Here is a 13,143-nt window from a genome sequence, read left to right on the forward strand (position 1 = left end):
CCTTGGGGACAACCCTGGGGCCTTGGGGACAATCTTGAGGGTTTTGGGACAGCCTTGGGGACAATCTTGGGGCTATGGGGGCAGCCTTGGGGTATCTTTGGGGACATGGGGACAGGATGGGGACATCCCTGGGGACATCGGTGGGGACACGACCATGCGGTGGCTTCAGGGGAGGGCGATTCGGGGCAATTTAGGGTGAATTTGGGGGATTTGGGGTGAATTTGGGGGATTTGGGTTGAATTAAGGGGATTTAGGGGGGCTTTGAGAGATTTAGGGGCAATTTGGGCAGATTGAGGGGGAATTTGGGGAGATTTAGGGAGAATTTAGGGAAATTAGAATTTGAAGGATTTTTGAAGGACCTAAGGGGAATTCGGGAGGAATTGGGGGATTTTAGGGGGAATTTGGGCTAATCTAGGGGAATTTGGGGAGATGGGATTTCAGGGATAGGGGATTTGGGGGCGCCTAGGAGGAATTTGGGTTAATTTGGGGGGAATTTGGGCTCATTAAGGGGGGGATTTGGAGGATCTGGGGGGGATTTAAGGGCAAAGTGGGCAAATTTAGGGGAAATTAGGGGGGATTTAGGGGGAATTTGGCGTGTTTGGGGAGGATTTGGGGCTGTTCAGGGAGGATTTGGGGGCATTTAAGAGGGATTTGGGTTAATTTAGGCGGGATTTGGGGGATTTAGGGAGGATTTGGGGGCATTTAAGAGGGATTTGGGTTAATTTAGGCGGGATTTGGGGCATTTAGGGAGGATTTGGGGGCATTTAAGAGGGATTTGGGTTAAGTTAGGGTGAATTTGGGGGATTTAGGGAGGATTTGGGGGCATTTAAGGGATTTGGGTTAATTTAGGTGGATTTGGGGGATTTAGGGAGGATTTGGGGGCATTTAAGAGGGATTTGGGTTAATTTAGGTGGGATTTGGGGACACAGGAGGGTATTTGGAGAGTTTTAAGGGGAATTTGGAGCATTTAGAGGGGATTTGGGGGGGGTGCGAGGGCATTTAGGGAGGCTTTTGGGGAAGTTTGGTGAAAAAGTGGGATTTTGGGGGGATTTAGGTGGAATTTGGTGGAATTTGTGTGGAAATGGGGGATTGGGGGGAAACTGAGAAGGTTTAGGGGGGATTTGGAAGGATGGAGGGGGAAATTAAGGGATTTAAGGGGAAATTCTGGGGATTTAAGGCGGAATTTGGGTGATTTAAGGGGGATTTGGGGGTTTTGGGGCGGACCGCCGCCATTTTGGGACCCGGAGGGCGGGCGGGGGAGAGGAGGGGGCGTGGCCACGCGCGGACCCCGCCCCCTCCCTCTGACGCCACAGCCCCGCCCCCCTCCGCCGCCGCACTGCGCCGGGCCGAGCGGCTCCGGAAAGAGCCGAACGTTGCCGAGCGGCTCCGAACCCTCTCCGAACCCTTCCGAACCCTCTCCGAACCCTTCCGAACCCTCCCCGAACCTTTCCGAACCCCTCCGAACCCTCCCCGAACCCATCCCGGGCCCCGAACGGTTCCGAGCGGCTCCGAAGAGCCCCGAAAGGAGCCGAAGCGGCCCCGGCGCCCCCCCGGCGGCCATGCCGTGAAGTCCCCTCCTCATCCCGGGCCCTCAGCAGCGGTCGGGACCCCCCCGCCCCGCTCCTCCCCCCCCCCCGCCCGCGGGGACCGGGATCCGGCGGGGGAGGGGCCCATGGCCGGGGCAGGGGGCTGAGGGGGGCGGCGCGGAGGCAGCGGCGGGACGGGGAGGGCCGAAGGGAGCCGAACCGGGCCGAAAGGAGCCGAACCGGGCCCGAAGAGACCCGAACCGGGCCCGAAGAGACCCGAACCCGGCCGAAGAGACCCGAACCCGGCCGAAGAGACCCGAACCGGGCCCGAAGAGACCCGAACCGGACCCGAACCCACCCGAAGAGACCCGAACTCGGCCCGAACCCACCCGAAGGGACCCGAACCCGGCCCGAACCCGGCCGAAAGGACCCGAACCGGCCCGAGCCGGGCTCGGCCCCTCAGCGGCCTCTCGCTGCTCCTCGGCCTCCTCATGGGTGAGTTTGGGGGGGGCCGGGACCCCCAGGACCCCCCCTGGACCCCCCAGGAACCCCCTGGACCCCCCAAGGACTCCCCTGGACCCCCCAGGACCTCCCTAGACCCCCCCAGAACCCCCCCTCGACCCCCAAGGACCCCCTCAGACCCCCCCCCGGACCCCTCAGAACCCCCCTAGACCCTCATGGACCCCCCCAGGACCCCCCTAACCCCCCCCGGACCCCTCTAGACCCCCCCTTAAACTCCCCTGGACCCCCCCGGACCCCCCCAGACCCCTTAAAACTTCCCCAAACTCCCTCAGGACCCCTCGGATCCCCTCGAGGACCCCCAGAGGCCCTCAGGACCCTTCCGAACCCACCCCCCCCCCCAAGTCCCGTCCCGGGACCCCAACTTGCCCCCCCCCCCCCCCCCGCTTCCCCCCCCCACCGTCAATGACAAGTGACACCACGGGGACAGATGACACCGGAGATGTCACCCCCCCCCCCGAAGTGTCCCCTCCCCCCCCTCCAAGTGTCCCTTCCACCCCCCCAAGTGTCCCCTCCCCCCCCAAAAGTGTCCCTCCCCCCCAAGTGTCCCCTCCCCCCCCAACTGCCACCTCCCCCCCACCAAGTGCCACCTCTAACTGCCACCTCCCCCCCACCAAGTGCCACCTCTCCGCAGTGTCCCCCGCTGTCACCTGTCCCTGCCGCAGTCCCTGTCCCCCCCCCCCGCAACCCCCCCCTCGTCCCCAAGTGTCCCCTTTGCCGCAGTCCCTGCCCCCCCCCCCCCCGCCCCCCCCCCCCATGTCCCTGTCCCCTCCCCGGGGTCCCACCCCCCCCCCCCCCCCCCGTCCCCCAGCCCACCCACCCGGTGTCACCGCCACCCGTGACGCGTCCCTGCGGTGCCGGGGGTGGCACACGCGTGTCACCAACCCCCCCCCCCGTGTCCCTGCAGTGCTCGGGGGGGGTGGCAGGGGTGTTCGGCCCCCCCCCCTTTTTGCCTAAAACACGCGATCTAATTTGGGAAGCTAAGCAGGGTCGGGCCCGGTCGGAGCTGGGATGGGAGACCCCACCACCTTCCGATCCCATTGAACCCCGATTTCTCCCTAATTTTGGGGTTCCAGGGGGTTGTCCCATTATCTAACCCCCCTCCAAGTGATTCTCCTGTTATTGGGGTGCTGGGGGGGGTCCCTATTTGGGTGCCCCCCCCAATTTTCCCTATGCTCACCCCCCTGGAACACCCCATTCAATTAGGAAGCTAAGCAGGGTCCGGCCCGGTCCCCACCTGGATGGGAGACCCCACCCCGCTCCAATCCCATTAAACCCCAATTTCTCCCAAATTTTGGGGGTCGGGGGGGCAGTCTCCCCTTTACCTGACCCCCCCCCATGTGACTCCCCCAATATTGGGGTGCTGGGGGGGGGGTCCCCATTTGGGTCCTTCCCCCATTTTCCCTATGCTCCCACCCCCCTGGAACACCCCATTCAATTAGGAAGCTAAGCAGGGTCCGGCCCGGTCCCCACCTGGATGGGAGACCCCACCCCGCTCCGATCCCATTAAACCCCAATTTCTCCCCAATTTTGGGGTCTTTGGGGGGGTGTCCCTATAACTGACCCCCCCCTTTACGCCCCCCCCCCACAGCCTCGGGGGCGCAGGGGGGCTGCGTGGAGGTGGACTCGGAGACGGAGGCGGTGCTGGGGCTCCCCTTCAAGCTGCTGTGCATCGCCTGCAAGCGCCGCAGCGAGACCCCCCGCCGAGGCCGAGGGCGAGTGGTTCTTCCGCCCCGAGGGCGCCCCCGACTTCACCAAGGTGTGTGTGGGGCCGCTTATGGGGCCGGGGGGGGCTTATGGGGCCGGGGAGGCACTTACGGGACCAGGGACTGGCTTATGGGGGCCAGGGAGGCACTTACGGGGCCGGGGGGGGGGCACTTATGTGGCTGGGGGGGTGTTTATGGGGCCACGGGAGGCGCTTACGGGGCTGGGGGGGGGCGCTTATGGGGCCGCGGGGGGGCACTTATGGGGCCAGAAGGGCTCTTATAGGGCCGGGGGGGGGCGTTTGTGGGGCCGCGGCGGGGGGCGTTTATGGGGCCGGAAGGGCTCTTATGGGGCCGGGAGGGTGTTTATAGTGCCGGGGGGAGCTTATGGGGCCGGGGAAGGGCACTTATGGGGCCAGAGAGGCACTTATGGGGCCGGGAGGGCGCTTATGGGGCCAGGGAAGGGTGCTTATGGGGCCATGATCCCAAGTCCTTTAGAGCTGTTACCCCAAATCCTTTAGGACCATGACTCCGAATCCTTCAGGTCCATGACCCCGAATACTTTAGGTCCATGATCCCCATCCTTCAGGACCGTGACCCCAAATCCTTTAGGGCCATATCCTCAAATCGTTTAGGACCGTTACCCCAAACCCTTTAGGGTTGTGACCCCAAACCCTTTAGGGCCATGATCCCAATATTTCAGGGACGTTACCCCAAATCCTTTAGGGTCGTATCCCAAATCCTTTAGGGCCATGACCCCAAATCCTTTAGGGCCATGATCCCAAGTCCTTTAGGGTCATGACCCCAAATCCTTTAGGGCCATGACCCCAAATCCTTTAGGGCCATGACCCCAAATCCTTTAGGGCCATGATCCCAAGTCCTTTAGGGTCATGATTCCAATACTTTAGGGTTGTAATCCCAAATCCTTTAGGTCCATGACCCCAAATCCTTTAGGGCCGTGACCCCAAATCCTTTAGGGCCATGATCCCAAGTCCTTTAGGGTCATGATCCCAAGTCCTTTAGGGTCATGATCCCAATGCTTTAGGGTCATGATCCCAAATCCTTTAGGTCCGTGCTCCCAAATCCTTTAGGTCCATGCTTCCAAATCCTTTAGGGCCATGATCCCAAATCCTTTAGGGCCATGATACCAAATTCTTTGGGGCCATGACCCCAAATGCTTTAGGGCCATGACCCCAAATACTTTAGGGCTATATCTCCAAATCCTTTAGGGTCATGATTCCAATCCTTTAGGGCCATGACCCCAAGTCCTTTAGGGCCGTGACCCCAAATCCTTTAGGGCCGTGACCCCAAATCCTTTAGGGCCTCCACCCTCCGTCCTCTCCCCCCCCAGATCCTCCACTACACCCCGGAGGAGGGCGCGTGGGTGGCGCCGGGCCCGTTCCAGGGGGTGCTGGCGTGGAACGGCTCGCGGGGCACGCGGGACCTGCAGGACCTCTCGGTGCGCCTGGCGGCCGTGGGGCGGCCCCACGCCGGCCTCTACGTCTGCCGCCTCCGCCGCAACCTCACCTTCGAGGGCTACGTCTACAGCCTGGCCCGCAACAAGACCGTGCGCCTGGCCGTCGTCGACGAGGGTGGGCGGGGCTTGAGGGCTGTGGGCGGGGCTTAATCGGGGTGGGGTTCGGGGGGGCGGAGCCTCCGGGGGGTGGGGTTTGGGGGAGGGGAAGGGCGGAGGTTGGGGTGGGGAAGGGGGAGGAGTGAAGGGTGGTGGGGCTTTAAGGGGAGGGGCTAAGAAAAGGGGGAGGAGCCAAGGAAGGGGAGGGGCTTGGGGAAAGGGGGAGGAGCCAAGGAAAGGGGGCGGGGCTATAGGGGGTGGGGTTTGGGGGAGGGGAAGGGGGGAGGTTGGGGTGGGGAAGGGGGAGGAATAAGGGGTGGTGGGGCTTTAAGGGGAGGGGCTAAGAAAGGGGGAGGAGCTAATAAAAGGGGGAGGGGCTTACTTAAGGGGAGGGGCTTAGAAGGGTGGGGCTTATGGGGGGCGGGGCTTGGGAAGGGGCGGGGTTTGGGAGGGGTGGGGCACTGGGGTGGGGGACGGTGTCAGGGGGCGGGGCTTATTGCTGGGGGCGTGGTCTAAGCGGGGAGGGGCGTGGCTTATAAATGGAGGCGGGGCTTCTGGATGGAGGCGGGGCTTGGGTGGGCGGGGCTTAGTAGGGGGCGGGGCTTATTTTAGGGTGGGGTGCGTTGGGTGCTGGTAGGGCTCAGGGCAGCTGGGGGGCGGGGCTTGGGATTCAAGGGGGCGTGGCTACAGACAGTGGGCGTGGCTTATTGTTAGGGGCGGGGCTTGCGGAGAGGGGCGGGGCTTGAGGCGAGGGGCGGGGCTTGTGGCGAGGGGCGGGGCTTGAGGCGAGGGGCGGGGTTTACGCGAAGGGGGCGGGGCCGGAGGGAAGGGCGAAAGAGCCCGGGGGCCTCCTAGAGGGGAGGGGGGCGGGGCTTTTGGGAAAGGGGGCGGGGCTTGGGGAAAGGGGGCGTGGCTTGGGGAAGGGGGCGTGGCTCGGGGAAGGGGGCGTGGCTTGGGGAAGGGGGCGTGGCTCGGGGAAGGGGGCGTGGCTCGGGGAAGGGGGCGTGGCTTAGGGGCGGGGGGCGTGTCCCGCAGCGCGGCGGGACCTGGCGAGCATCGTGTCGGAGGTGCTGATGTACGCCCTCATCGTGCTGCTCACCCTCTGGCTGGCCGCCGAGATGCTCTACTGCTACCGCAAGGTGGCCGCCGCCTCGGCCCCGCCCCCCGACAGCGCGTGAGTGGGCGGGGCCGAGGGGGGTGGGCGGGGCCTCGGGGAGGGCGGGGTCGCGGGGAGGGCGGGGTCGTGGGGTGGGAGTGGGAAGGGGACGGGGTGGGCGTGGTCAGGGGTGGGCGTGGTCATAGAATGGGCGTGGTCATGGAGTGGGCGGGGTCATGGAGTGGGCGGGGCCTAGGGTGGGGGTCCCAGTGGGCTCCCAGTAGGATCCCAGTGGGGTCCCAGTGGGTTCCCAGTAGAAAATGGGCTCCCAGTAGGGTCCCAGGGGAGTCCCAGTAGGAAATGGGGTCCCAGTGGAGTCCCAGTGGGCTCTCATTAGGGTCCCAGTGGGTTCCCAGTAGGAAATGGGCTCCCAGTAGGGTCCCAGTGGGGTCCCAGTGGGCTCACAGTAGGGTCCCAGTAGGGTCCCAGTGGGCTCCCAGTAGGAAATGGGGTCCCAGTAGGGTCCCAGTGGGCTCACAGTAGGGTCCCAGTAGGGTCCCAGTGGGCTCCCAGTAGGAAATGGGGTCCCAGTAGGGTCCCAGTGGGCTCACAGTAGGGTCCCAGTAGGGTCCCAGTGGGCTCCCAGTAGGAAATGGGGTCCCAGTAGGGTCCCAGTGGGCTCCCAGTAGGAAATGGGGTCCCAGTGGGCTCCCAGTAGGGTCCCAGTAGGGTCCCAGTGGGCTCCCAGTAGTGTCCCAGTGGGCTCCCAGTAGGGTCCCAGCGGAGTCCCAGTGGGCTCCCAATAGGGTCCCAGTGGGGTCCCAGTAGGGTCCCAGTGGGCTCCCAGTAGGGTCCCAGTGGGCTCCCAGTAGGAAATGGGGTCCCAGTGGGCTCCCAGTAGGGTCCCAGTTGGGTCCCAGTAGGGTCCCAGTTGGGTCCCAGTAGGAAATGGGCTCCCAGTAGGGTCCCAGTGGGCTCCCTGTAGGGTCCCAGTGGGTTCCCAGTAGGAAATGGGGTCCCAGTGGGCTCCCAGTAGGGTCCCAGTAGGGTCCCAGTGGGCTCCCAGTAGGGTCCCAGTGGGCTCCCAGTAGGGTCCCAACGGTGTCTCCCCTCCCCCAGCTCCGAGTACCTGGCCATCACGTCGGAGAGCAAGGAGAACTGCGCGGGGGTGCAGGTGGCCGAGTAGCACCCATGGGTGCCCCCCCCCTCGCCCCGGCACCTCCCCCCCCTGCAATAACCCCCCGGGGGGGGCGGCACAGCCCCAGCGCCCGCGCCCCCCACCCATGGGTGCCCCCGGGATGGAGACGGGCGGCGGGGCACCCATGGGTGCTGCTGGAGAGGACTCAGGGGTCGGGGCACCCATGGGTGCTGCCCTGGAGGAATTGGACGTCGGGGCACCCATGGGTGCTGCCTTGAAGGAATTGGTGCCAGGGCACCCTTGGGTGCTGCTGGAGAGGACTCAGGTGTTGAGGCACCCATGGGTGCTACTGGAGAGGACTCGGGTGTGTCGGGGCACCCATGTGTGCTGCCCTGGAGGACTCAGGTGTCAGGGCACCCATGGGTGCTGCTGTGGAGGAATTGAGCGTCAGGGCACCCATGGGTGCTGCCCTGGAGGAATTGGACGTTGGGGCACCTGTGGGTGCTGCCATGAAGAACTCAGGCATTGGGACACCCATGGGTGCTGCCGTGGAGGAATTGGTGCTGGGGCACCCATGGGTGCTGCTGGAGAGGACTGGGGTGCCAGAGCACCCATGGGTGTTGCCCTGGAGGAATTGGGCATCGGGACACCCATGGGTGCTGCCTTGAAGGAATCGGTGGTGGGGCACCCATGGGTGCTGCTGAAGAGGACTCGGGTGCTGGGGCACTCATGGGTGCTGCCGTGAAGGACTCAGCCTTGTGGGTGCTCCCACGAAGGACCCAAGCACCACAGCACCCATGGGTGCTACTAAGAAGGATCCAAGCATTACGGCAGCTAGCACCCATGGGTGCTACCAGGAAGGAAGTGGGCACCGGGGCACCCATGGATGCTCCCACGAAGGACCTGGACGTCGAGGCACCCATGGGTACCCCCAGGACAGACCCAAGCGTTGGAGCACCCATGGGTGCTGCTATGAAGGACCCAAGCGTCAGAGCACCCATGGGTGCTACCACGAAGGACTCAGCTCCCCCAGCACCCATGGGTGCTACCAGGAAATACCCAAGCACCGGGGCACCCGTGGGTGCTACCCAAAGGCCCCGCCTCCCCCCGCACCCACGGGTGCCCCCAGGACGGCCCCGAGCACCCATGGGTGCTCCCTGCCCCGGCGCAGGGGCCCCTCGGGGCGAAGTCCTCCCTTTTCGAGGCCGAAGCGGCGCTTTGAGCCAAAATCCTCCCGTTTCGCCCCGGAAATTACGTTTTTTTTGTTGTTTTTTTTCAAAATTGTTTGTTTTTTTGCATGGGGGCCCCGTTTTGGGGCCAAAAAGCACCGGATCCGTCCACTCGGCCGCTTTTGCACGATTTTTTGGGGGCAATAAAAAATCCCCGGGAGCCCGCCCCGGGTTTGCGCTTTTTTTCTTGTTTTTTTGGGGTGAAAAAGCCCGATTTTAGGGGCACCACTTGCACGAAGGGGGGGCGAAAGCGGCGATTTTTGGCAGGCTGCCCCAAAAAGAGCCGGTTTCGACCCAAAATTCCGCGGCTGCCAGCGGGTGTTTTTTGCACTGATTCTTCCCCCCCTCCCCCCACGCTTCGCGGCCCCAGTTTTGGGGCGAAAAAAGCCAAAATCGGGTTTGCGGAGGCGCCGAAAAGTGCGCGGGCGATATGCAAACGAACGGTATGCAAATGAGCCGGCATGCAAATGTGCAATATGCAAATGAGCCGGGGCGCGAATGCGCGCCCGAGCCAGCCTGTAAATGAGCAATATGCAAATGAGCCGAGCTGCGAGCGGTATGTAAATGAGCCGATATGTAAATGATATGCAAATGAATCACCAATAAACCACTTGGATTGATCGGTATGCAAATGAGTCGATATGCAAATGAGCTGGGTCCCTAATGACCCCGAATGGTGGGCCGGGTGATCACGTGACATCGTGGGCGTGCAAATGAGATGTTATGCAAATGAGGCGGTATGCAAATGAGGCGACGCTCAAATATACCACGGGCGAAAGACGGGGTGTGTCGATATGCAAATGAGCCGATATGCAAATCGATATGCAAATGAGCCCCCCCTTGCAGCGCTCCTGACTTGCTCTGGGCTCCGTTGGCCCCAAATCCCCCTTTTTTGCCCCCAAAACCCCGATGATGTCATCGTCCTCCCAGCCCCCGTTTTCTACTTTTTTCACCCCAAAAAGTGGGAGCAGGGCCCCGTTTTGGGGCTGAAAACCCAAATTTGAGGGTTTTGGGGTCCAGGGCCCCGTTTTGGGGCTGAAAACCCAAATTTGGGGGGTTTGGGGTCCAGGACCCCGTTTTGGGGCTGAAAACCCCGATTTTGGGGTTTTAGGGTGGGGTTTGGGGTCCAGGGTTCTGGGTTCTGTTTGGGGGCTGAAAACCACGATTTTGGAGTTTAGGGATGGGTTTTGGGGTCCAGGACCACTTTTTGGGGCTGAAAACCCCGATTTTGGGGTTTTAGGGTGGGGTTTGGGGGTCCAGGGTTCCGTTTTGGGGCTGAAAACCCCAATTTTGGGGTTTAGGGGTAGGTTTTGGGGTCCAGGGCCCCGTTTTGGGGCTGAAAAAGAATAATTTTGGGGTTATGGGTTGGTTTTTGTGGTCCAGGGCCCCATTTTGGGGCTGAAATCCCAATTCTGGTGTTTAGGGGTAGGTTTGGGTTCCAGGACCCTGTTTTGGGGCTGAAAACTCCTATTTTGGGCTTTAGGAGGATTTTTTGGGGTCCAGGACCCTGTTTTGGGGCTGAAAACCCCGATTTTGGGCTTTAGGAGGAGTTTTTTGGGGTCCAGGACCCTGTTTTGGGGCTGAAAACTCCTATTTTGGGGTTTAGGGGTGGGTTTGGGAGCTGGTTTTGGGGTTCTGGAGCTGGTTTTGGGGTTGAAAACCCCAATTTTGGGGTTTAGGGGTTAGTTTTTGGGGTTTGGGGGTGGGCTTGGGGGTTTGCGAGCTGGTTTTGGGGCTTAAAACACAAATTTTGGGGTTTAGGGCTGGGTTTTGGGGTTTGGGAGCTGGTTTTGGGGTTCAGGAGCTGGTTTGGGGGTTCGGGAACCGGTTTTGGGTTGGCGGCCCCATTTCGGCCCCAAATGAGGGGTTTCGGGGCGCCCCGCCCCGTTTCGGGCTCTAACGACGTGTTTTGGGGTTGAATCACGGCTTTTTGGGGTTAATGACGGGGCGGCGGCCCTTAATGAGGGGTTTTGGGGCTTTTGGGGTTCGGTGACGTCACTTTTGGGGTGACCCATTTTGGGGTGCGGCATCCGGTCCCGCCGCCCTATAAATGCCCGCCCTGGGCTGGGCCAGGCACCGCTTCGGGCCCAAAACAGCCGAATTTGGGCAAAACCGGTGGGATTCAGGCAAAAAAGGGGAGAGGGGAGGGAAATTGGGGGGTTTTGGGGGGTTTTAGGGGGTTTTGGGATTATTGGGGGGTGCTTTGGGGGACAGGGTTGATTGGGGGAATTTGGGGGGATTTGGGGGGATTTGGGGGGGCTTTGGGGTGATTTGGGGGCGTTTTGGGACAATTTGGGTTAATTTGGGAGATTTGGGGTTTTTGGGGGGTGTTTTGGGGGGATTTGAGGGATTTGGGGGGCTTTGATGAGATTTGGGGTGTTTGGGGGAATTTGGGGTTCATTTGGGACAATTTGGGGGTGTTTGGGGGGATTTAGGGCTGGTTGGGGTCTTTTGGGGTTATTTGGGTGAATTTGGGGTCTTTTGGGGTTACTTGGGTGGTTTTGGGGTCTTTTGGGGTTACTTGGGTGGATTTGGGGAATTTGGGGTATTTTGGGGTGCTTTGGGGTTCTTTTGGGGTATTTTAGGGCTTTTGGGGGCTTGTTTGGGGGGATTTGGGGCTCTTTGGGATCTTGGGGTTATTTGGGTGGATTTGGGGTCTTTGGGGGTTATTTGGGGGATTTGGGGTTATTTGGGGTTATTTTTGGGGTGATTTGGGCAATTTGGGGTTGTTTTGGGTGATTTGGGGGTATTTTAGGGCTTTTGGGAGCTTATTTGGGGGGATTTGGGGGGATTTGGGGCACTTTGGGGTTGTTTTGGGGTGACTACTGACAATTTGGCTGTTTTCGGCGTGTTTTGGGGCACTTTGGGGGAATTTGGGGTGGTTTGGGGTCTTCTGGTGCGATTTGGGGTAATTTGGGGGTGATTTGGGGTATTTGGGGGTGATTTGGGGTATTTTGGGGTGATTAGAGGCTGTTTGGGCTCTTTGGGGGTAATTTGGGGCATTTTGGGGTCTTTTGGGGTTTCTCGGGGTGATTTGGAGGGGACTGAGGGGTGGGGTTGGTGCTGGGGGGATTTTGGGGACACTTTGGGTGAATTTGGGGTGGTTTGGGGACTTTTGGGGGGATTTGGGTAGAATATGGGGTTGTTTTGGGGTATTTTGGGCTATTTCGGGGTGATTTAGGCTGTTTTGGGGGGATTTGGGGTCTTTTGGGGGAATTTGGGGTCTTTTGGGGGGATTTGGGGACTTTTGGGGGGATTTGGGAGGAATTTGGTCTTATTTGGGGTTGTTTTGGGCTATTTTGGGGTAATTTGGGCTATTTTGGGCTATTTTGGGGTGATTTGGGGTCTTTTGGGGGTAATTTGGGCTATTTTGGGGTGATTCGGGGACTTTTGGGTTGATATGAGGAAGAATTTGGGGTTTGGGGGTGTGATTCGGGTTGTTTCGGGGCTATTTTGGCATAATTGGGGCAGTTTGGGCTGGTTTGGTGTCTTTCAGGTAGTTTAGGGACTTTGGGGGTCCTTTGGGCCGATTTCTGCCAGTTTTGGTTAATTTGGGGCGCTTTAGGGTTTTTTGGGGGTATTTTGGGGCGAGAGGTGAGGATCTTATATGGGGTGCTCGGGGTGGATTTTGGGGTAATTCCGCCCAATTCCCTCCGTGCCGCTTTTTGAGGGGGGAGGCCGTTTTGGGGCCGTTTGGGCCGTTTTTCGGTTCACGGCGCCGTTTTGGGGCGGTTTTAGGGCTTTTTGGGGGCGCATGGGGCGGCTTTGCCGGTGCAGGAGGCGGCGCAAAAGCCCCGGGGCCAAGAGGAAGGCGCCCAAGCAGCAGGTGGGTGCCTCCCCCCCCCCCCCCCCGCCTCGTTTTGGGTGAAATTCGGGCGGTTTTGGGGTCCTGACGCGCGTCGCTTTGCAGGGCTGCAGCTGCTGCGCGCCGCCGCCGCTGACGTCGCCGCTGACGTCACCGATGACGTCACCGATGACCTCACGCCGCAGCACCACCGTCATCATCTGGCCCCCCCCGGCCGTCGTCACCCTGGGGGGACCCCCGCGTGTCCGTGCTGGGGGGGGGCGGCTGCCCCGTGCCCCAAAAACTCGCTTTTTAGCCCCGAAACGACGTCGCGCCGAAAAAAAAACAACACCGAAACGACGACGTTTGGACGAAAAAAAAAAAGCAATTTTTAGCCCCGAAACGGGGGCTCGGCCACGTGCTTGCGGCTCGGGGCTTGGCCCCGGGCCCGACTCTTGGCCAAAAAAGCAGGTTTTGGCCCCAAAACGGGGGGGTTGGTGGAAAAAAAAAAAAAAAAGGGTTTTAGAGCGAAAAAAAAAAAGGCGTTTTGGGCAAAAAAGGGCGTTTTTCGAAGA

At 61.0% G+C, this 13,143-nt stretch overlaps 1 protein-coding gene and 1 long non-coding RNA gene across 2 annotated transcripts; both read left to right on the forward strand.

Annotated features, from left to right (window-relative positions):
• The first annotated feature begins 1,894 nt into the window (after positions 1 to 1,894).
• Positions 1,895 to 9,410, forward strand: LOC308186270 (sodium channel regulatory subunit beta-1-like). Its single transcript, XM_080608402.1, is given in 6 exon segments — positions 1,895 to 2,021; positions 3,637 to 3,743; positions 3,745 to 3,804; positions 5,100 to 5,340; positions 6,357 to 6,495; positions 7,537 to 9,410. Coding segments are annotated over 6 exon segments (618 nt in total). The 5' UTR covers positions 1,895 to 2,017; the 3' UTR covers positions 7,604 to 9,410.
• LOC308186271 lies at positions 7,020 to 7,349 on the forward strand. The gene is made up of 2 exons (XR_013943999.1): positions 7,020 to 7,175; positions 7,246 to 7,349. It is a non-coding gene; the product is annotated as an uncharacterized lncRNA (long non-coding RNA).
• Positions 9,411 to 13,143: the final 3,733 nt, after the last annotated feature.

This window comes from Anser brachyrhynchus (genome assembly GCF_964034855.1).
Source record: "Anser brachyrhynchus genome assembly, contig: SCAFFOLD_576, whole genome shotgun sequence".
Lineage (NCBI taxonomy): Eukaryota > Metazoa > Chordata > Aves > Anseriformes > Anatidae > Anser > Anser brachyrhynchus.